The sequence below is a fragment of the Pongo abelii genome, chromosome 5, assembly GCF_028885655.2.
Source record: "Pongo abelii isolate AG06213 chromosome 5, NHGRI_mPonAbe1-v2.0_pri, whole genome shotgun sequence".
Taxonomy (NCBI): Eukaryota; Metazoa; Chordata; class Mammalia; order Primates; family Hominidae; genus Pongo; species Pongo abelii.
Window position 1 is genome coordinate 56,675,876 of NC_071990.2, and position 26,159 is coordinate 56,702,034.

Sequence of the window (26,159 nt, forward strand, 5' to 3'; positions counted from 1 at the left end):
ATTTGAGGATTTAACTTATTATGTTCTTCCTACTTTATATTAGACACTTATTAACTGAATAAAATATCACATTCTTTATTATCTATAGCAGTGATTTTCAAAATTTAACTTCATCTGAATCACCCAGAAGGTTTGTTAAACTGCAGATTGTGGGCCCCATCCCAGAGTTCCTGATACGGTAGGTCTGGGGCAACCCGCAAAATCTGCGTTTCTAATAAGTTTACAGAAGGTGGTGAGACTGCTAGTCTTGGACAACACTTTGAGAAACACTACTCTACCCCAGATCTCAAAACAGACTTACAGACTCTTTCTGCACTTATGAATCCCTCTCTTCTATGAACTACTACAACATTGTATAGCTTTTCGCTTAGCACTGAATTTTATCATGCTAAGTTGTTCAGCAGGTGTCTTGTTTATATGTGTTATTTGCTTGACTTGCACATTCTTTTAAAGGTAGAAAACATAACTTATAGGAGTTTTTTTAATCACCTACAATACTTAGACTAGTGCCAAACATAATATAAAACTACAAGTACCCTTCTTTACAATCACTGGAGTATATCAAGGAAGGAGGAATAGACTATTTATTCTTCAATGTTCTATTTCAAAGGGATAAAGGAAATGGGAAAAACATTTGTGGATAAAGCGCTAGCATTTACTGTTGGATAATTATGCAGTTAGTTATTACAAGATAATGGCCAGTCATCTTTACCTAAGAACACTCTCTTCATTTTTTAATAATGGATTTTAATAATGTTTCATCAAGAAATGAAAGGACAATTTCTACTTGGCATTTTCCTTGAAATAATCAAATGCAAGATACAACCAGCCTGTGAAATTTAATATTGTTACCAGAACTTAACCTGATCACTTGATTACTTTTATGACCTGGATAACCTGGTGCAGTTCAGTTTGTTTGGCATTTGAAAAAGTATAAAACATGGCCCCATCTCCAATTTATTGCTTTTCTATTCTGTTATTAACTCCTTTCTTGATATAACATAATTAAGAAAATGTCATGCTTAACATTATTTCTCAATCTAATTTCTACAGCTAACATCAAAAATGATTTATTCCACAACAAAACAGTTCTTTAAAAAAAGGAAATTTAACTAAAACCAGGCATGTGAAACTTGCATTCCATGTGTATTTCCTTTCATGCTGTGGTCTTTGGTATTTACCCCAAAAAAAATAAAAGGATGGAAAGTAATTTAGTTTTCTTATAGCAATCCTCAAAATCAGGTAGAAGGTATGGTTTACTGATCATGAAAATATAGTTTAATTTTGAGGAAGATCCTTGCTTTGTTAAGGAAACACTTTATTTTGACTTTGATCTTATGGCATAGTTTATTCTTCATTTGTAAACAAATCTCTAGCATGCCTGAGGATGTATTAAAGATGTAAGACTGAGGAAGCTTCTCCTAGCTGACCAAGAAAACAGACAGGACATTTGGAAGGTATCACGCACATCAGTGAGCATACGAACTAGACCTGGAACCCTCACTCTGCCATGGAACTAGCTGTGCATGTTTAACTAAATCCCTTCCTCTCTTTGAACCTGATGTTATGCATAAAATGCCATTAATACTCCAAACTTCATAGATTTGTTTTTTAGGAAAATAAGAGCCTTTGTGAAAATGCCTGATGCAACTCTTGGCACAGAAAGAAAGATCCACTGCCACCAAAAAGTTGAGGTTTTAACAATCCTTTATTCATGATGTATTTTTGGCTATATTATTTTCAAATAATATATGTTATTTCAATACTTGAACTGCTATAGTTTGTCATTATAATTTTGGCAAAATGAGTATTTTTCAACATAATGCCAATCCTTCTTTATTCTAGTTAAGATATCATCAAAAACAGTAGGGTCAATTGTTTCATCATTATTTTCTATAACTAGGAGAGAATATTTGGGTATAATATGATTTCCAGCCAGTTGGTGAGCAGAATTTTCATTGGTTGTTGTTATGGCTATGTCACCTTGGACAAGTTATTTACTCTAGTTCTTTGTTTCCTCATCTGTGAAAGGATAAATTTTTTCCACTTACAACTCATAATGATTTATGAGATTAATGAGAAAATGCATGTACAGTGCTGTAAAAAGAGCCAAGCTCTTGGAAAGTATCCAATGAGTTACGCCTTTTGTTATAATCTCTCCTTTTCTGTCTTTGGTTCTTTGCATATCCAGCTTAAATATCACATTTAATTATTTCAACCACTTTCTAACTAAAATTCTTGTCCTTTACCTCACTCTGCATCCACCATACTGGTTTATGCAAATTCCAATGTTGAGTAAACCAAACTGAAAATAGCCTCAGCCTATGCTTACGTTCGAAGTATAGCTATGGAGGAAAAATACTACAATAATCATACAGATTATAACTTCCAGCTTCAACTGGACTTCAATGCAACTTCTATATTTCCTTTATCTCTTCTCTGCCACATTTTTCATGTATATAGAAAGTTTCCGCTATATAAAATATTCTCCAATCAACAAAAGCTTTTTTCTCCTTCTCCCAACATTCTAAGAAAAAACAGGATACAAACATTCTGCCACCAAACCAACACACTTACCTGCATTTGCACCCATCCATTCCTCTTTTATTTTATTACAGTAAACAGGAGTCCTTCATTCAATCTAGTTCCTTATAACTCTGTTCTATATCCCATTCTTTCCCCTTCTCTAAATAAGATGGAGCTTCTTATCTGTGTATAACTGCTTACTCAACATCTTCCCGTGGATGTGCCACAAGAATCTAAAATCAACACATTATGTTTCTCACTCCTCCACATCCCCAGCAGAAAACACACCAAGTCCTACCCAGTAATCTCATTAACTAAAGAAACTTCTAACTTCATTATACATAAAAGAAGAGACAATCTACAACTAAGAAGACCAGCAAGCTATCTAAACATGTACAACCCTATTTATTATTACAGGTCAAAATATATACAGGATATTTCAAATTTGAAAAGAATTGGCAGATAATATCCAAAAAAGAGAACAAAAAGAAAAAAATAATTAAAACTTTTCATATTTTCCTCACACAAAAATAAACATAAAGAAAACTGAAACAAAATATTGTAACCTGGATTAACAAACATTATACAAGTGTTTTGTTTTTTTTTTGAGACGGAGTCTCGCTCTGTCGCCCAGGCTGGAGTGCAGCCGCACGATCTCGGCTCACTGCAAGCTCCGCCTCCCGGGTTCATGCCATTCTCCTGCCTCAGCCTCCTCAGTAGCTGGGACTACAGGCGCCCGCCACCACGTCTGGCTAATTTTTTTGTATTTTTAGTAGAGACGGGGTTTCACCGTGTTAGCCAGAAGGGTGTCGATCTCCTGACCTCGTGATCCACCCACCTTGGCCTCCCAAAGTGCTGGGATTACAGGCGTGAGCCACCGCGCCCGGCCAAGTATTTTTATTAGTTAAAAAATTCAGAATAAAAATGCATAAAAGGAAGATATGAAATAATAATTTATTCAGGAATCAAAAAGACAAAATCATCTCAGATGAGAACGATGATTAAATTACTAGAAACCAAGGGAGAATAGATTTAACTTAAAATTATAAACGGCAATGAGGAGAAAACAAGCATAGCCAATAAAAATAGACTTTTGAAACACATTAAAGGATCAGAAACGATAGAAGACAAATAAATTTCAACATATCTGTAATTGGAGTCCTTGAGATATAAACCAAAAAAAAGTAACAGAATTTATATTTAAAACTATAATTCAAAAGAACATTCCAGAAAAAAAAAATCCCTGAATCTTCCTTTCTAAAGCTTTTTGGAGTAACTGGGATTTTAAATTCTGAAACATATGCTATTAGACTTTAAATGCAAAATTGTTTTTGTTTTAAACTCTCATCTTCATAGGAAAAAGAGTCACAAAGGAAAGACAGATTGGCATCAGCAACATACATGTTGGCAGTGTAAGCAATATTTCTAAGAAATTCAGAAAAAAAAAAACAGTGAAAAACGGTGAGACAAGGGTTTTATAGTTAGCCAAGCTGTCATTCAAATAATAAAAGTGTATAAAAACATACTAAAATATCAAGAATTCAGAATACTGTATTCACAAGCCCTTCCAAAGGAGGAAAACCTTTATTAAACCCAAATGTGACCGTGGAATATTGGTAAAGGTGCTGGTGACAAACACTGAGTATATTTAATTGCAGATCTGAAACAAAGATAAAGTGTAAAAACTATTCTATACATATTATATAATCTGATAAGGTAGAAATAATTAAACAAGAAGAAAAGGATAAAGAAAAGGAGAAAATAGAATTCATTAATTTCCACATAGATAATAGGGTATAATTTAAATTTAACACAACAAAGAGTTGATGCTCAAGGTATGTAAAAGGAGAATAACAGAATTCTGAAACGGATATTTACAGGGAATAGTAAACATAGTATAAAGACCACTAAAATAAAAATATAAATTTTCCTAAATCCCAAAGAAATTAAAAGCAGAATAGGAAAAGGCAACAAAAACACATTGAGAAAGAAATATAGTCAGTATAGCATAATTTACATAATAACAAAATTACAAAGTGAGTATTTTGACAGAGATAAGACCAAACCTATCAGACAATGGGTGAAAATAGACTTAATCTATTAAAATAAAAAAATTCAGACTGCTTTAAGAAGCAAAGACCAACTCTACACTTGATACAAGAGACACAACTAAAACAAAGTGACTCAAAAAGCTAAAGCTAGACAATAGAAGGATGGGCGAAGGTGCAGCAAGCAAATAAAAATAATCAAAAAGAAAACGTGTAATCCTGATACCAGAGAAGGTAAAATTCAAGTGAAAAATTATGAAAGGAAACAAAAAATATATTTTATAATGCTAAAGCCACAATTCAAAATGAAGATGTAGTAGTTAAAAATATCTATACAATGAATAATGTAGAAACTACATTCATGAAACAGAAGGTGAAAGAAAAAATAGACAAAAATGCACGAATAATAGGACACTAATACACCACTCTGTTCAAGACAGGCCAAACAAACAAAGAATTAAGTTATAGAAGATCTAAATAAGATATTCAATAAGGTAGTTCTTATGAATGTATATTGAGTTTTACACTCTGAAAATAGAGATTTACCTTCTCATATGCACAGGTAACATTCCTGAAAATCAAACATACAATAAGTCAAAGAAAAAATTCACTAAAACTTATAAAGAAGAAATTATACAAACATTCTCTGATACAGCGCAATAATATCAGAAATTAGCAACAAAATCTAAATAAAAGGATTTTCACCCTAAAAAGACTTTTAACTCTTTAAACAACTCTTAGGAAATAGAGAAAAACTAGAATTACAAAATTTCTTTTAAAAAAAGTTAATGAAAACATTGCATATCAGAATCAAGGGGATACAACTTAAACAAAGATGAGAAAAATATTCAGTTTAACTACTTAGATAAAAAAATAACAAGAAACGAATGTAAATCAATTCTCAATTGCAAAAGCTAGAAAAAATGTAGGAAAAAAGAATAAAGAAATAAAATAGGATAAAAGTAAAAAACAAAAATTTAATGAAGTCAAAAATTAAATTACAATGTTGGATCTCTGAAAAAATCCAGCACAGGAGGGAAACCAGAAACACATAAAAGTGAAAAAAAAAAAAAGTAGAGAGTGCAAGCATAAATATTCAAAGTAAGAAATGATGACCAAGGGAGAATAATCATTAAAACAGAGAAAACTTTTTAAAAATCATGAGAGGAACTTGCACAATTTTATACAAGTCACTTGAAAAATATAGATGAAATAATAGTTCCCTAGGAGAATGAAGCTTATTATTATTGACCCTATGAGAGAAAGAATGCTTAAACAGACAAATTCCCATGGAGAAAAATAAGAGAAAGTTATCCAAGAACAAAAAAGAACCAGGCTCAAATGACAGAGGGGAAGAGTAGGAAATATTCTGCAGTGCTTGATTTCAATTGTAAAGTATCAATAAGAAATTATCATTACAAGATAATATCAGGAATGAAATAAAGGACATTACTACAAACCTACAGACATTAAAAGGACAAGAATAAGGCAATATTGTAAACAAAATATGCCAAGAAATTTGCAAGCTAAATGTTATGGACAAATTCATTGAAAGGTACAAATTGCTGAAAGTTGCTCAAAAGGAAAGATAAAATCTAAATAGGTGTATTATTAATTAAAATGTTCTTTAGACATACAACACACCTGCAAAGCTCAGGCCCAGAGGATTTCACTGGTGAATTCTACCAAACATATAAGGAAGAAATGACACTAACACTACACAAATGCTTTTAGAAAAGAAAAGCCAGTATTGTTTTGATATTAAAGCTGGACAAAAATGTCACAAAAAAGAAAACTGCTGATCAAAATCATCCGTGAACATAGACACAAATAATATGAAATAAAACATTTGCAAATTGAATCCAGTAATGTATAAAAAGAATATTATAAGATAACCAATTGTGGTTTATCCCAATAATGCAAAATGAGTGTAACATACAAAAATCAATGTTGTATATTAAGAAAATATGAGAGGAAAATTATATAATCAAGTCAGTGAAGGCAGAAAAAGCTTTTTTTTTTTTTTCAAAGTTCAACATCTAATCATGATATTTTAAAAGAAAATTCTCAATAGACTAGGAATAAAAGGGAATTTTCTCATCCTGATGCAGGGCTTTTATGTAAAACCAACAATTAACATTCAATGTTAAAAGACTGATGGTTTCTACCTAAGGTCAGAAGCAAGGCAAAAATATGCACTTTTATCCCTTCTATTTGTTATTGTATTGAGGGCTTGTTTAGTGAATAAAACTATTAGAATAAATAAATTTCATATAAATTAGTACAGAAGAAGAAAGCTGTCTTTATTTGTAGTCAATATAATCATCTATGTAGAAAAACCTGAGAAATCAACAAAAAAAGTTGCAGGAACTAAGAAGTGAATTTAATAAGATTGTCGGATATACAATCAATATACCAAAACTAATATTTCCATATGCTAGCAACAAACTGAAAAATTTTTCAAAGTCTATTTATGAGTATGAAGAAATACAATAAAATACTTAGATTTGAACTTAACAGAAGACTTACAAGATCTGAAAACTATGAAACTTTGCTGAGATAAAATAAAGAAAACTCACATAAGTGAAACAACATACCATGTTCATGGATTGAAAAATTCAATATTAAGATGGCAACTCTCCCCAAATAAATTTAGAGACATGAAGATGCTCTTCCCTCTAAGATTTGGAGCTTAAGTCTACACCCCACCTTGAGTAGGGCTTGAATTTGGTGACTTGCTTCCAAAGAACAGAATATGGGATGAAAAAGTAGTAAGAAAGCTTGTAAATACTATAAAACAGGTGATCATCATTAATATCACCAATGAATATTCATCTGGATAGCATGTACATTCTGATTTGATAAAAAGGGCACTTGAACCCTCTGTTATCCTTTTCCAAAAAAAAAAACCAAAACTATAATCCGAATCTAATCATGAGGAAAGCATGAAACAAACTCAAACTGAGTGATATTCTACAAAATACCTGGTCAATAGTCTTCAAAACCATCAAAGTCATGACAGACAAGAAATGACTGATAAACTATCACAGATCAGTGGGAAATAGGAAGGCATGACAAATAAATGTAATGTGGTATCCTGGACTGGATCCTGGCACAGAAAAATTACATTAGTAGAAAAACTAATGAAACCCAAATAAAGTATGGAGTCCAGTTGACAGTAATGTGCCAATATTGGTTTCTTAGTTTTGACAAATATACCACAGTAATATAAAATGTTGACTTCAACAGAAGTTGGATAAAGGGTATGAGGAATTCTCTACTATATTTGCAACTTTTCTGCAATCTACAATTATTCCACACTAAAAACTTTGGCCAGGCATGGTGGCTCATGCCTGTAATCCCAGCACTTTGGGAATCTGAGGCGGGTGAATCACCTGAGATCAGTAGTTTGAGACCAGCCTGGCCAACATGGTGAAATCCCGTCTCTACTAAAAATACAAAAAGAGAAATTAGCCATGCATGGTGGCAGGTGCCTGTAATCCCAGCTACTCAGGAGGCTGAAGCAGGAGAATGGCTTGAACCTGGAAGGCAGAGGTTGCAGTGAGCCAAGATCATGCCATTGCACTTCAGCCTGGGTGACAAGGGTGAGACTCTGTCTCAAAAAAAAAAAAGAAAAAGAAAAAACTTTAACACATCCCACAGGCTCTCTTGGTAAAAATTTTAAAACTGATACTAAAAATAATATGGAATTTATGTAAATCTATAATATCTGTTACGATTTCTAAAAAAAAAAATAGAGTATTTACGCCACACAATTTCGAGGTGTATTTTAAAGCTATAATAATTAAGACTGTGTTGTTGAGGAAAGAATATGGGTATAAATTAGTGGAATGGAATTGAGAATCTAAAAATAGTTTCCCACATATTGATCAATTCAAATTTGGCAAAAGTGCTAATGTAATTCAAAGGGAAATGATAGTCTTCAATAAATGGTGCTAGAATAACTGAATCTCCATATGGGAAAAACATGAGACCTGATTTTTATCTCATACCATACATAGAAATTAATTCAAAATAAATCAGGAGGGAGGCAAGAAAGATGGAGTAGAAAGCTCCACCCATTGTCACCGCCTCCCAGCAAGAACACCAAGTTAACAATTATCTACAAAGAAAAAACACCTTCAAAGAAACAAAAATCAGGGGAGCACTCACGGTACCTGGTTTTAACTCCATATTGCTGAAAGAGGCACTGAAGAGAGAGAAAAAGCAATCCTGAATTACCGACGCCACCCCTCCCCCTTCCCCAGCAGAGGCAGCATGGAGTGGAAAGCATTTCTGGGTGCTAATGAAGGGAGAACACAGCAATTGTGAACCACTGAAACCAGTGCTCTCCTGTTAAAGCAGGAAGGAAAACCAGACCAAACTCAACTGATGCCTGCCCACAGAAGAAGCTTTTTTTTCTTTTCTTTTCTTTTTTTTTTTTTTTTTTTTTTTTGAGACGGCATTTCACTCTTGTTGGCCAGGCTGGAGTGCAATGGCATGATCTCGGCTCACTGCAACCTCCACCTCCCAGGTTCAACCGATTCTCCTGCCTCAGCCTCCCAAGTAGCTGGGATTAGAGGTATGCGCCGCCATGCCCGGCTAATTTTGTATTTTTAGTAGAGATGGGGTTTCTTTATGTTGGTCAGGCTGGTCTCAAACTCCTGACCTCAGGTGATCTGCCTGCCTTGGCCTCCCAAAGTGCTGGGATTACAGGCATGAGTCACGGTGCTAGGCCCAGAGGAAGCATTTAAACCAGCCCCAGCCAAAGGAGAATTACCCATTCCAGTGGTCTGAACTTGAGTGCCTGTAAACCTCACCACCAAGGGCCAAAGTGCTTCAGTCTCCAAGTAAACTTGAAAGGGAGCCTAGGCCATAATGTCTGCAACTCATAAGAGAATCCTAGTGCTGAACTAGGCCCAGAGACAGTAGACTGGGGAGGCACACAACATGCTGAGACCCAAATTGGGGCAGCCAAGATAGTGTTGACAGCATCCTTCTCCTAACCCCAAACTGCAAAGCTCATGGCTCCAAAAGAGACCCCTTCCTTCTATAATCCTTGAGGAGAGAAGAGGGAAGAGTGAAGAGGACTTTTGTCTTGTATCTTTGATACCAGCTCAGGCACAGCAGGATAGGGTACTGGCCAGAGTCAAGAGGCCCCCTTTCCAGGCCCTAGCTCCCAGATGACATTTCTAGACACAGCCTGGGCCAGAAGTAAACCCACTGCCTTGAAGGAAAGGATGCAGTCCTGCCAGCATTCATCACCTGTTAACTGAAGAGCCCTTGGGCCCTGAATAACTAGCAGCAATACCTACGTACTACACCAAAGGCCTTGGTAAACCTCTGAGACTTGTTGGCTTCATGTGAGACTCAGCCTCAAGCTGTGGTGGCTATGGGGTAAAACTCCTTCTGCTTGAGACAAGCAAAGGGAAAAGTAAAGGAAACTCTGTCTTACACCTTAGGTACCAACACTGCCATGGGGAAGTAGAGCACCAAGCAGAGTCTTGGGGTCTCCAATTCCAGGACTCGAGTCTTAGACAGCATTTCTGGACCTGCCTTGGGCCACGGGGGATCCCACTGCCCTAAAGAGTGAGTCCCAGACCAGGCAGCATTTACCACAAGCTGACTTATGAGACCTTGGGGCTCAAAGAAACATCAGTGGTCATCTGGCAGTACTCCTCAGGGCTAGGGGTGGTGGCGGATATGAGGTAAGGCTCCTCTGCCTTTGAAAGGAGAGAAAAAAGTGAGAAGGACTGCGTCTTGTGGTTTAAATGCCAGCTCTGCTTCAATACAACAGTATACCAGGTAGACATCTAAGGCTTTTGACTCTAGTCCCTGACTCCAAGATGGAACTTCTGGACCCATTTGGGGGTTGGTGGACCTCACCACCCTGAAGGGAAAGACATAGGCCTGGCTGGCTTTGCCACCTGCTGATTGTAAGGTCACAGGGCCTTGAACGAACATAGGCAGCAGCCAGAGAGTGGTCACAGCAGACATTGGGTGAGACCCAGTGCTGTGCTGGCTTCATATCTGACCCAGAGCATAGTGGTGGTGGTTACAAGGGTGCTTGTATCACTCCATCCCCAGCTTTAGGTGTATCAGAACAGAGACAAAGACTCTGTATGTTTGGGAGAAAGTAAGGGAAGAGAACAAGAATCTCTGCCTGGTAATCCAGAGAATTCTCCCAGACTTTGTTCAAGACAATCAAGGTGGTACCTCTACAAGTCTGCAAGAACAACAATGTTACTGGGCTGGGGTGTACCCTAAAGCAGAAACAGCTTAGATCACAACACCCAAGTCCTTTCAGATAACTGGAAAAGCTTCCCAAGAAGGATGACTACAAATAAGCCCAGACAGTGAACACTACAATAAAGACCTAACTCTTCAATGCCCAGACACTGAAGAACATCTACTAGCATCAACACCATTCAGGAAAACATGACCTCACCAGATCAACTAAGTAAGACACCAGGAATCAATTCTAGAGAAACAGAGATATGTGACCTTTAAGACAAAGAATTCAAAATAGGTATGTTGAGAAAACTGTAAAAAATTCAAGATATGCAGAGAAGGAATTCAGAATTATATTAGATAAATTTCACAAAGAAATTGAAATAATTACAAAGAAACAAAGCAGAAATTCTGGAGCTGAAAAATGCAATTAGCATACTGAAGAATGTATCAGAGTCCTTTAATAGCAGAATGAATCAAGCAGAAGAAATAATTGGTGAGCTTGAAGATAGACTTTGGAAAGAAACAGTCAGAGGAGACAAATAATAATAAATGATAGAGTATGCCTACAGGATCTAGAAAATAGTCTCAAAAGGGCAAATCTAAGAGTTATTGCCCTTAAAGATGAGGTAGAGAAAGAGATAGGAGGTAGAAACTTTATTCAAAGGGTTAACAGAGAACTTCCCAAACCTAGAGAAAGATATCAATATCCAAGTACTTGAAGGCTATAGAACACCAAGCATATTTAACCCAAAGACTACCTGAAGACATTTAATAATCAAACTCTACAAGGTCAAGGATAAAGAAAGGATCCTAGAAGCAGCAAAAGACAACAATAAATAAATAACATACAATGGAGCTCCAATATGTCTGAGAGCAGACTTTTCAGTGGAAGGCTTACAGGCCAGGAGAGAGTAGCATGACGCATGACATTTTTTAAGTGCCAAAGTTTAAAAAAAAAAAAAAAAACTTTACCCTAGTATAGTATATCCACAAAAATATCCTTCAAACATGAAGGAGAAAGACAGGCTTTCCCAGACAAACAATAGATGAGTGATTTCATCAATACCAGACCCACCATACAAGAAATGCTAAAGGCAGTACTTTAAACAGAAAGAAAAGAACATTAATGAGCAATAAATAATCACCTGAAGGTAAAAAACTTACTGGTAATAATAAGCACACAGAAAAACACAGAATACTATACACTGTTACTGTGGTGTGTAAACTCCTCTTATCCTAAATAGAAAGACTAAATAATGAACCAATCAAAAATAATAACTATGACAACTTTAAAAAACATAATCAGTACAATAAAATATAAATTGAAACAATAAAAAGTTAAAAACCAGGGGCGTAAAGTAAAGGCAAATTTTTATTAGTTTTTTTTGCTTGTTTGTTTGTTTATGCAAATAGCATTAAGTTGTTATCAGTTTAAAATAATGGGTTATAAAATAATATCTGTAAGGCTCATAAATACATACAATGAATACACAAAAAATAAAAAGCAAGAAACTAAGTTATATCACCAGAGAAAATCATCTTCACTAGAGGACAATAGGAATGAAAGAAAGAAGGAAGGAAAGACCAAAATACAACCAGAAAACAAATAACAACATAACAGGAGTAGGTCCTTACTTATAAATAATAACATTTAATGTAAATGAACTGAACTCTCCAATCAAAAGACATAGACTGGCTGACTGGATGAAAAAACAAGACCCATTGATCTATTGCCTACAGTAAACACACTTCACCTATGAAGACACACATAGACTAAAAATAAAGGTATAGAAAAAGATATTCCATGCCAACAGAAACCAAAAAAGAACAGGAGTAGCTATATTTATGTCAGACACAATGGCTTTCAAGTCAAAAACAATCAGAAGAGAAAAGGGTCACTACACAATGATAAAAAGGTTAATTCAGCAGAGGATATAACAATTTTTAAATGCACCTAAAACCCAAGCATCCAGATATGTCAAGGAAATATTATTAGAGCTAAAGAGAGTGATAGACCCCAATACAATAATAGCTGGAGACTTCATCATTCCATTTTCAGCATTGGACAGATTTTCCAGATAGAAAATCAACAAAGAAACATTAGACTTAATCTGCACTACAGACCAAACGAATCAAATAGATATTTACAGAACATTTTATCCAAGAGCTGCAGAATATAAATTCTTTTCTTAGCATGTGGATTATTCTCGAAGACAGACCATAGGTTATGTCACAAAACAAGTCTTCAGACATTCCAAAAATGGAATAATATCAAGCATCTTCTCTGACGACAATATAATAAAGCTAAAAATCAATAACGAGGTATTTTGGAAACTATACAAATACATGGAAATTAAACAATATGCTCCCGAATGCCCAGTGAGTCAATGAAGAAATTAAGAAGAAAATTGAAAAACTTCTTGAAGCAAGTAATAATGGAAACACAACATACCAAAATCTATGGGATACAGCAAAAACAGTAGTAAGATGGAAGTTTATAGCTCTAAGCATCTACATCAAAAAAGAGAAAAAAGCTTCAAATAAGCAATGTAACGATTCATCTTAAAGAATTAGAAAAGCAAGGGCAAACCAAACCCAAAATTAGTAGAAGAAAAGAAATAATAAAGATCAGAGCAGAAATCAATGAAATTGAAATTTAAAAACACAAAGATCGATGAAACAAAAAGTTGGTTATTTTTGAAAAGACAAACAAAATTGACAAATTTTTAGCCAGTGTAACCAAGAAAATAAAAAAGGATACCCAAATAAAATACAGTCAGAAATGAGAAAGGAGACATTATAAATGATACTGCAGAAATTCAAAGGATCATTAGTGGCTACTATGAGCAACTATATGCCAATAAATTGGAAAATATACATGAAATGGACCAACTCCTAGATAGATACAACCTACTGAGATTAAACCAGGAAGAAATCCAAAACCTGAAAAGACCAGTAACAAGTAACAAGACCCAAACTGTCATAAAAAGTCTTCCAGTAAAGAAAAGCCTGGGACCTAATGGCTTCACTGCTGGATTTGACCCAACATTTAAAGAACTAATACCAATCCTACTCAAACTATTCTGAAAAATAGAGGAAGAAGGAATACTTCCAAACTCTTTCTACGAGGCCAGTATTACCCTGACACCAAACCAGACAAAAACATACGACAAAACAAAACTACAGGCCAATATCTCTGATGAATATTGATGCAAAAATCTTCAACAAAATACTAACAAACCAAATTCAACAATATATTAGAAAGATCATTCATCACAACCAAGTGGGATTCATCACTGGGATAAAAGAATGGTTAAATATATGCAAATCAATCAATATGATACATCATATCAACAGAATGAAAGATAACCATATGATCATTTCAATTGATGCTGACAAAGCATTTGATAAAATTAAATATCCCTTCACGATAAAAACCCTCAAAAAAGTAGATACAGAAGGAACATACCTCAACATAATAAAGGCCATCTATGACAGACCCACAGCTAGCATCATACTGAATGGCGACAAAAAAAAAAAAAAGCCTTTCCTGTAAGATCTGAAACATGACAGGATGTCCACTGTCGCCACTCTTATTCAACATAGTACTGGAAGTCCTAGCTAGAGAAATCAGACAAGAGAAAGTTATAAAGGGCATCCAAATTGGAAAGGGAGAAGTAAAATTATCCTTGTTTGCTGATGATATAATCTTTTATTTAGAAAAACCTAAAGACTCCACCAACAAACTATTAAACTGATAAATAAATTTGGTAAAGTTGCAGGATACAAAGTCAACATACAAAAATCAGTAGCATCTCTATATGCCAATAGTGAACAATCTGAAAAAGAAATTTCAAAAGTAATCCCATTTACAATAGTCACAAATAAAATTAAATATCTAAGAATTAGCCAAAGAATTGAAAGATCTCTACAATGAAAGTTATAAAACACTAATGAAAGAAATTGAAGAGGACACCAAAAAATAAAAAAAATTTCATGTTCATGGGTTTGAAGAATCAATATTGTTTAAATGTCCATACTACCAAAGGAATTTACAGATTCAATGCACTTCCTATCAAAATACCAATGGCATTCTTCAGAAACATACAAAAACCAATCCTATAATTTATATGGAATCACCAAAGACCCAAAATAGCCAAAGCTATCCTAAGCAAAAGGACTAAAAGTGGAGGAATTACATTACCTGACATCGAATTATAGTACAGACCTATATTAACCAAAACAACATGGTACTGGCATACAAACAGATACAAAGACCAATGAAACAGAACAGAGAACCCAGAAACAAATCTACATACCTACAGTGAACTCATTTTTGACAAAGGTTCTGAGAACATACACTAGGGAAAAGACAGTTTCTTCAAGAAATTGTGCTGGGAACACTGGATGTTCCTATGCAGAATAATGAAACTAGACCCCTATCTCTTGGCATATACAAAAATCAAATCAAAATTGACTAAAGACTTAAATCTAAGACCTCAAACTATGAAACTACTACAGAAAAACATTGGGGGAAATCTCCAGGACATTGATCTCGGAAAAGATTTCTTGAGCAATACCTTACAAGCATAGGTAACCCAAGTAAACATGGACAAATCATGTTGAAAAACTTCTGCACAGAAAAGTATACAATCAACAAAGTGAAGAGATAATCCATGAAATTCAAGACAATATTTGCGAACTACCCATCTGACAAGAGATTAGTAACCAGAAAATACAAAAATTTCAAAGGACTCTATAGAAAAAAAATCCAATAATCTTATCAAAAGATGGGCAAAATATTTTAATAGACATTACTCAAAAGAAGACATACAAATGGCAAACAGGCATATGAAAAGATGTTCATCATTGATAATCAAAGAAATGCAAATCAAAACTAAAATGAGACATCATCTTACTCCAGTTAAAATGGCTTTTATCAAAAAGGCAAACAATAACAAATGCTGGTGAGGATGTGGAGAAAAGGGAACCCTTGTACACTGTTGGTGGGAATGTAAATTAGTACAACCACTGTGAAGGACAGTTTGAAGATTCCTCAAAAAACCTGAAAATGGGTTAGGTGCAGTGGCTCATGCCTGTAATCCCAGAACTTTTGGGAGGTCAAGGAGGGTGGATCGCCTGAGGTCAGGAGTTCGAGGCCAGCCTTGCCAACGTGGCGAAATGTCTCTACTAAAAATACAAAAATTAGCCGGGTATGGTGGCAGGCACCTGTAATCCCTGCTACTTGGGAAGCTGAGGCAGGAGAATTGCTCCACCGGGAGGTGGAGGTTGCAGTGAGCTGAGATCATGCCATTGCACTCCAGCCTGGACAACAAGAGCAAAACTCTGTCTCAATTTAAAAAAAAAAAAACTAAAAATGGAGCTACAATATGATCCAGCAATCCCACTGCTGGGTACGTACCCAAAAGAAGAAAGGAAATCAGCATATTAAAGGGATATCTGCACTTCTATGTTCCTGGCAGCACTTACAATGGCTAAGATTTGGAAGTCACCTAAGTATCCATCAACAGATGAATGGATAAAGAAAATGTGGCACATATACACAATGGAGTACTATTCAGCCATAAAAATCAATGAGATCCAGTCATTTGCAAAAACATGGATCAAACTAGAGATCATTATGTTAAGTGAAATAAGCCAGGAACACAAAGACAAACATCACATGTTCTCATGTATTTGTGGGAACTAATAATCAAAACAATTGAACTCATGGCATACAGGGTAGAAGGATGGTTACCAGAGGCTGGGAAGGGTAGCCATCAAACCATGAAAAGACATGCGGGAACTTTAAATGCATATTGTTAAGAACAAGAAGCCAATCTGAAAAGGCTACATAATGTATGATTCCAACTATATGATATCCTGAAAAGGAAAAACTCTGGAGAGAGTAAAAAGATCAATGGTTGTGAGTGGTTGAAGAGAAGAAAGGATCAAAAGGTGGAGCTTATAGGATTTTTAGGGGAGTGAAACTATTCTCTATGATACTACAATGTTATTTTTGTCAAATATATATATATATATATTTGTCAAGTGTACAATACCAAGAATTAACTCTAACATAAACTATGAACCTGGGGTAATAGTGATGTGTCAATTGTAACAAATGTACTACTCTGGTGGAGATGCTGATCATGGGAGAGCCTGCCCAGGGTTGGGAAGTGGCAGGGGGTGTGTGGGAATATGCTGCACTTTCCATTCAATTTTGCTACAAACCTAAAACTGTTGTTAAAAAAAAAAGTAATTTAAACAAAAAAAGTAAATAGCTTTTTTTTTCAATTAATGAATGTTTCCATTAAAAATTTACAAACAGACAAGACAGAAAAACTTCATTGTTTTTAGGAGACCCACGCTAATTAGAAAATAGGAGACATAACCAAGGTCAAATATGAAGGGTGGTATGAATCTATAAGGAAGGCAAATATCAAGAGTGAACTGACCTCAAAATGTTGAACATAGTGATATATCCCTACAATAAAATACTATTAGCATTAAAAAGGAATGAAGTACTACCGATACAAGTCAAAGCATGAATGACCCACAAAAATGTAATGGTAATTGAAAGAACAAAAGGCCATATATTACACGTTTCCATTTATATGAAATGTCCAGAATACACAAATCTGCAGAGACAGAAAACAGAGTAATGGTTGCCAAGGGTTTAATGTATGGGTAGTAGCTTGTTGAGAAACAAGGAGTGACCACTACATGGGCATGGTGTTTCTTTTTTTTTTTTTTCTTTGAGATGGAGTCTGGCTGTGTTGCCCAGGCTGGAGTGCAGTGGCACCATCTCGGCTCACTGCAAGCTGCAAGCTCCACCTCCTGGGTTCACGCCATTCTCCTGCCTCAGCCTCCCGAGTAGCTGAGACTACAGACTTCCGCCACCACGCCCGGCTAATTTTTTTGTATTTTTAGTAGGGCATGGTGTTTCTTTATGGGATAATGAAAATGTTCTAAAAATTAACTCTAATGAGGTTTCATAACTCTGTAAATACACAAAAACTGTTGAATTCTACACATTAAATGGGTGAATTTTATGGTATTTCAATTATATAGCAATATAGCTGCTAGAAAACAGTGAACTGATGTTTACATTTGCAGTACATGAACGCACATACTACCCAGATTAAGACTAAAAGGGAATCTTAAAGCTGTGTTCAAATCAGGAAATGAATAAAAGAACTAATTCCTTATTTAACACTTATTCTTTGCCAGGAACTGCGCTGGGTGATTTGTCTTACTCAAGTCCCTTTCATACCATTCTAGATAGGTAACATTTACTCTATTTTCGAAATAGAAACTGTCAAAATATTTGCCAGAGAACGTACAGCTAGTTAGAGAAAGTCATTGCAAGCTAGAAATCCAACTCCATTCTATTCTCTAAGCTCTCCTGCCTCCCAAAAAGAATAGTCCCATTTCTTGGGGCATATGGATTTATGCTAACAGAGGACAAAAAATTAATTAAAATGAATGCTTAGGTTGCAGGCAAAGATAAAGTCTGTGTTCTCTCACATAGTCTAGATTATAAACTCTGTAAGAGTAGAAGCCATGATGGCTTTATTCTCCTCTATATGTCTAGTTTCTAATAAATATCAATAAAATCTGTTCAATTAAATAAGTGAGAAAATACAAAACCACTGAAGCATAATTAACAAGAAGGAACCAAGGACTTTAATGGGTTCCCATATTTTATAGTCAGGTTACTACTGTCCTAGGAAGTGTTGTCTCAAAGTATATTCTTTGAAGAATCATGGATATTTGAAAAACCTTCATAGCACTTGAAGCAAATCAATGAATAATTTTTCCTTTGGAAAACACCTGCAGACCAAGAAAATTTGGACTGAATTTCTGAGCAACTTTGGGATTCAAAGAACTGACCGTTAGAAAACAAGATAACATCCCTATGTCCAATGCTCGACCAAATGGCCTTTTCAGCCCTGATGGCTTATACAAATCTTCTCCTTAGGTATCCAAATCAGCTAAATCCTAACTGTAAGAATATGATGGTGCTAACGGACGACCCCAAGGGCATGTGCCCTTGAGTTTTTTCATAGACAGTGAATTAGTGACACTTTGCAATTCCCCACTTACCCTAATGCTCTCATGCCCATACCACACAACTGATAAAGAAGCTGGGGTTAAGAAGACAGTTTCCCAGCCCACTGAAACCTCAGTCTTTGGGAGACACAGCAAAGAACCTCTGCTTCTAACCTGCCAAACAAACCAATCTGAAGGGCTTATTGAAGAAGCTCAACCTTGTAATATCCTGTGATTCACTTCTGACACCTAAGAGTCCACAATAAAGTCAAAAGAAATTCAGTATCATTTTTAAATTACACGTAAAAAAACTTTTAACTCATGAATTTTATCCCAATGCCACATGTAAAATTTTAATATTGGTACATTTTTCTTATGTTTCCTCACAAGATACAAAACTCTTTTTGTTTTGTCCTTTTTTTTTTTTTTTTTTGGAAATACCTTGAAACCAGGACTACCCATTAATCCATCCTTTCCATGTCTTCCTGGTTCTCCCTAAAAAATAAATACATATGCTTTAATATATTTTTGCACTAATTTTTTCTCTTTAAAGACAGATACTATAAGATAGATTTTATTTAAAGCAAAATACTAAGAGCTTTTTTCCATCAAACTCACAGCAGGTCCAGGGAGGCCAGGGAAGCCAGCATTCCCCTTTTCACCTTTTGCACCCTGTATGGAAAACAAACACTTAAAACACAATCTTTACAATAATGTTTTCAAGTTCCAACCAAAACTTAAATAGAAAAGATACTAAGTTAACATCATTATGTAGTAAAAACTCATGGAACTACAACTCATGTTGACTCTGCAAAGCACTATTTTACCAACCCAGTGGATGCAATATCAAGACATTAAAAATGTTGATAGATGCAGAATTATCATTACAAGCATCTAAACATAGAAATAACATCTTGGCAAAATTAAAAAGCAATGGGTATTTTAAATATTCTTCCCTCAGTGTGAGGAACTAGAAAGGCCCATAACATCAAATTTCAGTGGACATGTTTTTTGTTTGTTTGTTTTTGAGACGGGGTCTCACTCTATTGCCCAGGCTGGAGTGCAGTGGTGCAATCTTGGCTCACTGCAAGCTCCGCCTCCCGGGTTCACGCCATTCTCCTGCCTCAGCCTCCTGAGTAGCTGGGACTACAGGCGCCCACCACCACTCCCGGCTAATTTTGCCAGGATGGTCTCGATCTCCTGACCTCGTGATCTGCCCGCCTCAGCCTCCCAAAGTGCTGGAATTACAGGCATGAGCCACCGTGCCCAGCCTTCAGTGGACACGTTTTTTAAGCAGCTACTGCTTCCTAAGGAATCTCTCACTGTAAATCTGTAAATCTTTTTTTTTTTTTTTTTTTTTCTTTTTTTTGAGACAGAGTCTTGCTCTGTCACCCAGCCTGGAGTGCAGTGGCATGATCTTGGCTCTCTGCAACCTCTGCCTCCCAGGTTCAAGTGATTCTCCTGCCTCAGCCTCCCGAGCAGCTGGGACTACAGATGTACATCATCACACAAAGCTACTTTTTGTATTTTTAGTAGAGACAGCGTTTTACCATGTTGGCCAGGCTGGTCTCAAACTCCTGACTTCATCATCCACCCGCCTCGGCCTCCCAAAGTGCTGGGATTACAGGCGTGAGCCACCGCGCCTGGCCTGTAAATCTTTTAAAAGCTCAGAATGATCAACAATACAACATGATCTTATAGGATACCATACATAGCAGTCCGCAGTCACCAATTCTTTTTTCTTTTTTTTCTTTTTTCATTGTTCTGAATTAATCCCCTAAGAAGGGTGAACAAAGCTAACTGTTCTAACGTTGGGTTAGAACTGCAATTCAAGTTTTCTGTTTCCATTACATTAAAAGTTCAATATGAATACTTTGCTGTGTGATCTATACTTCCCTTTTTGCCATAAAATCCAGGTGATCCTTTGTCTCCTTTGGCACCCATTTCACCCTAAAAGACAAAATATAAATAGCGAATATTTAAGAAATATGAATATGTTTCTTATAAAGAAAAAATACAGATTATAAGCAAAAAAGTTTAATATGCCAAAAGCAAAACAAAATAGCAATAAAATAAAGTTTGCTTTAAAAAGCCCTTATTTGCAGGCTTTATAAAGAAAAATTTTAAAAATAACATTTAGCGCTATAACAAGGCTTATAGTTTAAGGCTTATATTTAAGAAAACTTGCATACAGTATAACATCCATTTTTTAATACTATAAAATCATACATTTATAACTGGAAACTTTAAAGGGAATTTTGTAAAGTTTTGTATAAACTAATATTAATCTTAGCCCATTGTTTACTTTATCTCTAATTATATATGAGCATTTATTTATAACACATTTGTAATATAAAAGTACTTTATATTTCAATTAAAAAATGGCATTGCTATATTTAAAAGAAACAGATTTCTTCAACCTTTGATCCTGGCATGCCATGAAGCCCAGGAAAACCAGGAAGTCCACGATCACCCTGAAAATAAAACTGACATTAATTAAAGAAAAACCATTCCAGCCTAAACAATATCATCATATATTCTTCAACCTCACCCTTGTCAAAATCCACTTCAAATCTATCTGCAAACAGTTAATTTCATATCAGCATTCAAGCCTATCTCTATGAAAAATTATCCCTACTTTTCAGGGTTTCATTTATAATCAGAGAAGATAAGTATTTTGGAGCTAAGAAAATCTCACTAGCAATCCTGACTCCACCCTTAGTTAGCCACCACCTATTCTGAAAAAGTCTTAGGCTTTTACAGGGGCAACACACATGAATTAATTGAAACGATCTAGTCCCAACACACTCAGGAAACAGTTAACCTCTGAGGTCCTACCCAGCTCAGTAATGAAAGACCCTAAGCATAAAATCTAAACACAGACTAGGATTCTGTGGAATTTTTAAAAATTGCTTATCTTACTAATTACTCATAGAAGGTATCTGTTCATGTGTGTCTATGAACATGAAGGCCCTAAGTTTTCTCCAAAAGAGAAAAGATGAAGAAAAGTCATAACAACTTGATATTTAGTAGATATAAGTTTAGTACTTAGTTCAGCGGGATATGTTGGATGGTACTGCTTTAGCTTCAAAATCTTAATTGTGAAGACATAGTAAATAAAGAACCAATGACTTTCACGGCAAAATTTGGGTCAGATTCACTTTTATCTAGACAAATTAAGATTACACAAGCAATCAATTATACTCCTAGTTTGTCTGGTAGACATATTAAAGATTATATCATCTGTGACTGATGTAATTTTTATAAAAGTTATTGATTCATATGATTTAAAGAGTGATATATTTATTCAAGGCTTATAGAACCCTCCAAAGGCAACTCTTTTTTATTCCAAAGTTCCACATCTCTTTGAGTTCAAATCACCAAACCATTGGTTATAGCTACCTTTTCCATTTTCTGCATTATCTACTGACTTCCCACCATGAATACAGAGGATTAATCTCTCGTAGCATCCAACACCTCCTCCCCATCTCCACTTCTAACAGACACAAATCCCCTTAACCCTCAATTACAGCTTTGGTTAAATCAGTAGTCAGGGTTTATTTTGTTAAGATTTGCAGATAAGCTATAAATATATTCTCATTACTTGCCTTTTCTTGCCCAAACGTTTATCTTTCCTGGAGTCAAATATTTTAATCGTTTAGTTTCCTATAAACTTATTGTTATATTGAACTCCAAAATCTTTCCAACTGTCAAAATCACTTCTGATTGTATTCATTTGCATTGAAAATTTCTTTTTCTTTAATAAATATCTCCTAGACCTGTCTCATTTCAGTATGAATTTGATGTTCTTTATCTCTGAGTTCATTATCTTGTTTAGGGGCATATACTATCCAATGGCTTCCTGAGAAGGAATACATGGGAGATTACTTTCTGATACCTTAAATCTCTGAAAATGTCCTTATTCTATTCATTTATATAATTGATGATAATTCAGAATTTTTAAATCAGACTTTTGAAGGCTCTGCTTCATTCAGTTCTTGAGTTCAATGTCACTAATAAGATGTGTGAAGCCTTTCTGATTCTTGATCATTTGTATGTAGCCTTTTGTTTCTTGTGTGTTTTTTGGGGCCCAGAGTGGGAGGGTAGGGGTGGTACGACTGGTGCAGTTTTTCCCGGAAGAAGATTAGAGATCTTCCTCTTGTTTCCAGTGTCTTGAAGTATTATGCTATTATACACTGGTGTGGTCTATAATCATCCATTATGCTAGGTACTCTATAGGTCTTTTCATCTATAGAGATCTCATGCCCATACACGTGGACATCCCGGACTACACTTCCAAGCTCCATCCCCATCCATACGTCACATAAACAGGCTCCTCTCAGCCACCTGTAAGCATAGGGGTAGATACACAATTGTGCTGGAAGGTCTTTAGGAAGACAAAGGCAGGAAAGGGGACAACAAACCCTGGAAATGGGATTGGGGTAGATTGTTCAGGGACTGCCAGAATCTAAGATCCAGAATGTGTTTTTTGTTTGCTTGTTTTTGGTTAAGCTCAATGGTGTGATGGAATATGTTCTTCAGGTTCTGAAGACTCCTCACTCAACACTGAGGAACACAGCTGAAGCAGGGTGTAGCAGGGGTTCTGGTCCCTGAGAGCATTCATGACAGAGTTTTTTCAAGTCTTCCTCTCCCTGTCTTGTATCAGTTTCTTCCAAGACTTTTTGTTTGTTGATCTTTAACGTTCCTGTGATATTTGGTGATTCTTTATTGTCAGCTCATATGGAAGGTGATAGGAGAATCTCTCGGTGGGTAGAGTTCAATGACTCTGAACTTCACTGTAATGTGGTCTGGTTGTGCCATTTCACTGGATGCTGTTCTAGATGTCAGTAGATTTCCCATACAAGGATCTTCTATGTCTCTAGTTTATAGGACTGGTTGACCGCATTCTGGAGGCCAGGCAGAGGAAGAGGAGAAGGAGGTCGCCACATGAGTAAACTATCACCAATTCCCATTGTTTTCGTTTTGTTTTGTTTTTTGAGATGGACTTTCGCTCTTTCGCCCAGGCTGGAGTGAAGTGGTGCAATCACGGCTCACTGCAACCTCTGCCCCCCAGGTTCAAGTGATTCTCCTGCCTCAGCCTCCTGAGTAGCTGGGATTACAGGTACCCACTACCATGCCTGGCTAATTTTTGTATTTTTAGTAGAGACAGGGTTTCACCATGTTGGCCATGGTGGTCTCAAACTCCTGACCTCAGGTGATCTGCCCGCCTCGGCCTCCCAAAGCGCTAGGATTACAGGCGTGAGCCACCATGCTCAGCCTACTCCTATTGTTTTAATTTTAGTACAACTCTCCCTCTTCTCCCCAGGCTAGAGACCCTCAGCTTTCTCTTCTCCAGAAAATAAACTTCTGTGTTTCTGCTACGGTGGAGGAGAGATTTACTTGGCTACACAGAGTTGAGGAAGGGATAGTGGGATTTAGCTCTTCTTAAATGGACATTCAGTCATGTTTGCATTTTTAGCTCTGCTTTCACCTCCACTTTAGAAACATTGATATTATCATTTCTAGAACCTGTGGAGTATCTGTGCATACGTGTGCATGTGTACATATAAGTGTGTGTGTATACTGGCAAAAGGGGGGCCTCTGTTATATAAATCAGATCTCTTCTAATTTTAGGATTCAGCTTCCCAGTATGAATCCTAAAATATGAATTCCCACTAGAATGAATTCCCACTAGAAAAGTATGAATTCCCACTAGAATGCAGATAATATAGTGACTGGTGATATAACCTTGACTTTATAAGCGAGAGCAACACTCAGAGAGACTAGAGCAACAAGAGGGAAAAACACAAGTCCCTGAATGAGTTTGTAGACAACCAATTACATGAGAAAAATAAACTTCTTTCTCATTTAAACTACTGCATTTGGTCTATTTGTTATAGATCTTTGCCATCCACCTAACAAATACAAAGAATAACTATGTTTCCAGTCTAAAAGGAATCATATTTTTTAGCTTATACTAAATGTCTTTCTCAAGAATAATTGCTTCCTCTGTCACGTGGGTGCGTGCGTGCGTGTGTGTGTGCAAGAGAGAGAGAGAGAGAGACAGAGAGACAGACAGACAGAAAGATAGGTAGGGAGAGAAAAGACCCCATAAAAGCCTATAACACCCTAGAACGAATTATTCCCCAAATTCGACAATTTACCCAAACAGAGGACAAAAGAAAAAATAAATAAATTTTAGGGGAAGACCAAATGACACAAGAAAACTGGGTATTCTTTCCCCTACCATATGAACTCCTAATACAAGAACCTAACCCAAACCACCTTTTGAATATATATATTCAAAGTGTGTGTGTGTGTGTGTGTGTGTGTTTGTGTGTGTCATTCAAAGGGCATATACATATATATATATCTCTCTCTCTCAATACACACACATATATATAGTTTGAAATTTTAATTTCAAATTTTAAATTATAAATACATAATTTGAAATTTTATATCTAAGATCCAGAATGTGTTTTTTGTTTGCTTGTTTTTGGTTTGCTTGTTTTTGGTTAAGCTCAATGGTGTGATGGAATGTGTTTTCCAGGTTCTGAAGACTCCTCACTCAACACTGAGGAACACAGCTGAAGCAGGGCGTAGCAGGGGTTCTGCCTCCCTGAGAGCATTCACGACAGGGTTTTATATACATATAAAATTTCAAATTACATATTTATAATTTAAAATTTGAAATTAAAATTTCAAATTTTATATATATACATATATATATATATATATATTTTTCCCTTTTGCTTGGAGCAGGAGTGGGCAGAGTTCTGAGAGAGAGAAAGAGGACTGGAGTTAAGAGAACAATCTGAGTTGACTCTTTAGAAAACACTAAATTGAGATAACCAGTTAAAGGCAGAGCTAGACTAAGGTGTACTATTAATAAGATGGAATTTAGCTGGGTAATGAATGCTTAATAAAACTATAGAAGAAAGAGGTAACCTGAGATTCCCTATTAAGGCTGAACAAAGTCCAAGCTATGACTTCCATTCTCTGGCTATAGGTTATAAAAGACATAATATCCAAACTTTCTTTTACTGGAGATGGCAAACAGATCTCAGATGAAGTAGGAAGACTAGAAACATCAACTCATGTTGGGACAGAAAAAATACAAGGTCTGGACAAAGCTACTCTTATGTGCAGAAGGAAGATTTTTAAGTATAATAAAAAGGTGTAGTATCCATGTTAACATAAATCAGTGTGAGAGAGAGAGAAAGAAGGAGAGAGAGAGTGAGCAGCAACAAGTTGTCAGCAAAACTGTTGGGGAATACTGAAACAATATGTACAAAA

At 35.8% G+C, this 26,159-nt stretch overlaps 1 protein-coding gene across 1 annotated transcript in view; it reads right to left on the reverse strand.

Annotated features, from left to right (window-relative positions):
- Positions 1-26,159, reverse strand: part of COL21A1 (collagen type XXI alpha 1 chain) — a 202,408-nt gene that overhangs the window by 52,415 nt on the left and 123,834 nt on the right. Inside the window, exons 13-16 of the mRNA XM_054557654.2 lie at positions 21,284-21,337; positions 20,762-20,813; positions 19,482-19,537; positions 19,305-19,358 (exon numbers count right to left, since the gene is read on the reverse strand). Coding sequence (XP_054413629.2) covers positions 19,305-19,358; positions 19,482-19,537; positions 20,762-20,813; positions 21,284-21,337 — 216 coding nt within the window. The remainder of the gene's footprint in view (positions 1-19,304; positions 19,359-19,481; positions 19,538-20,761; positions 20,814-21,283; positions 21,338-26,159) is intronic.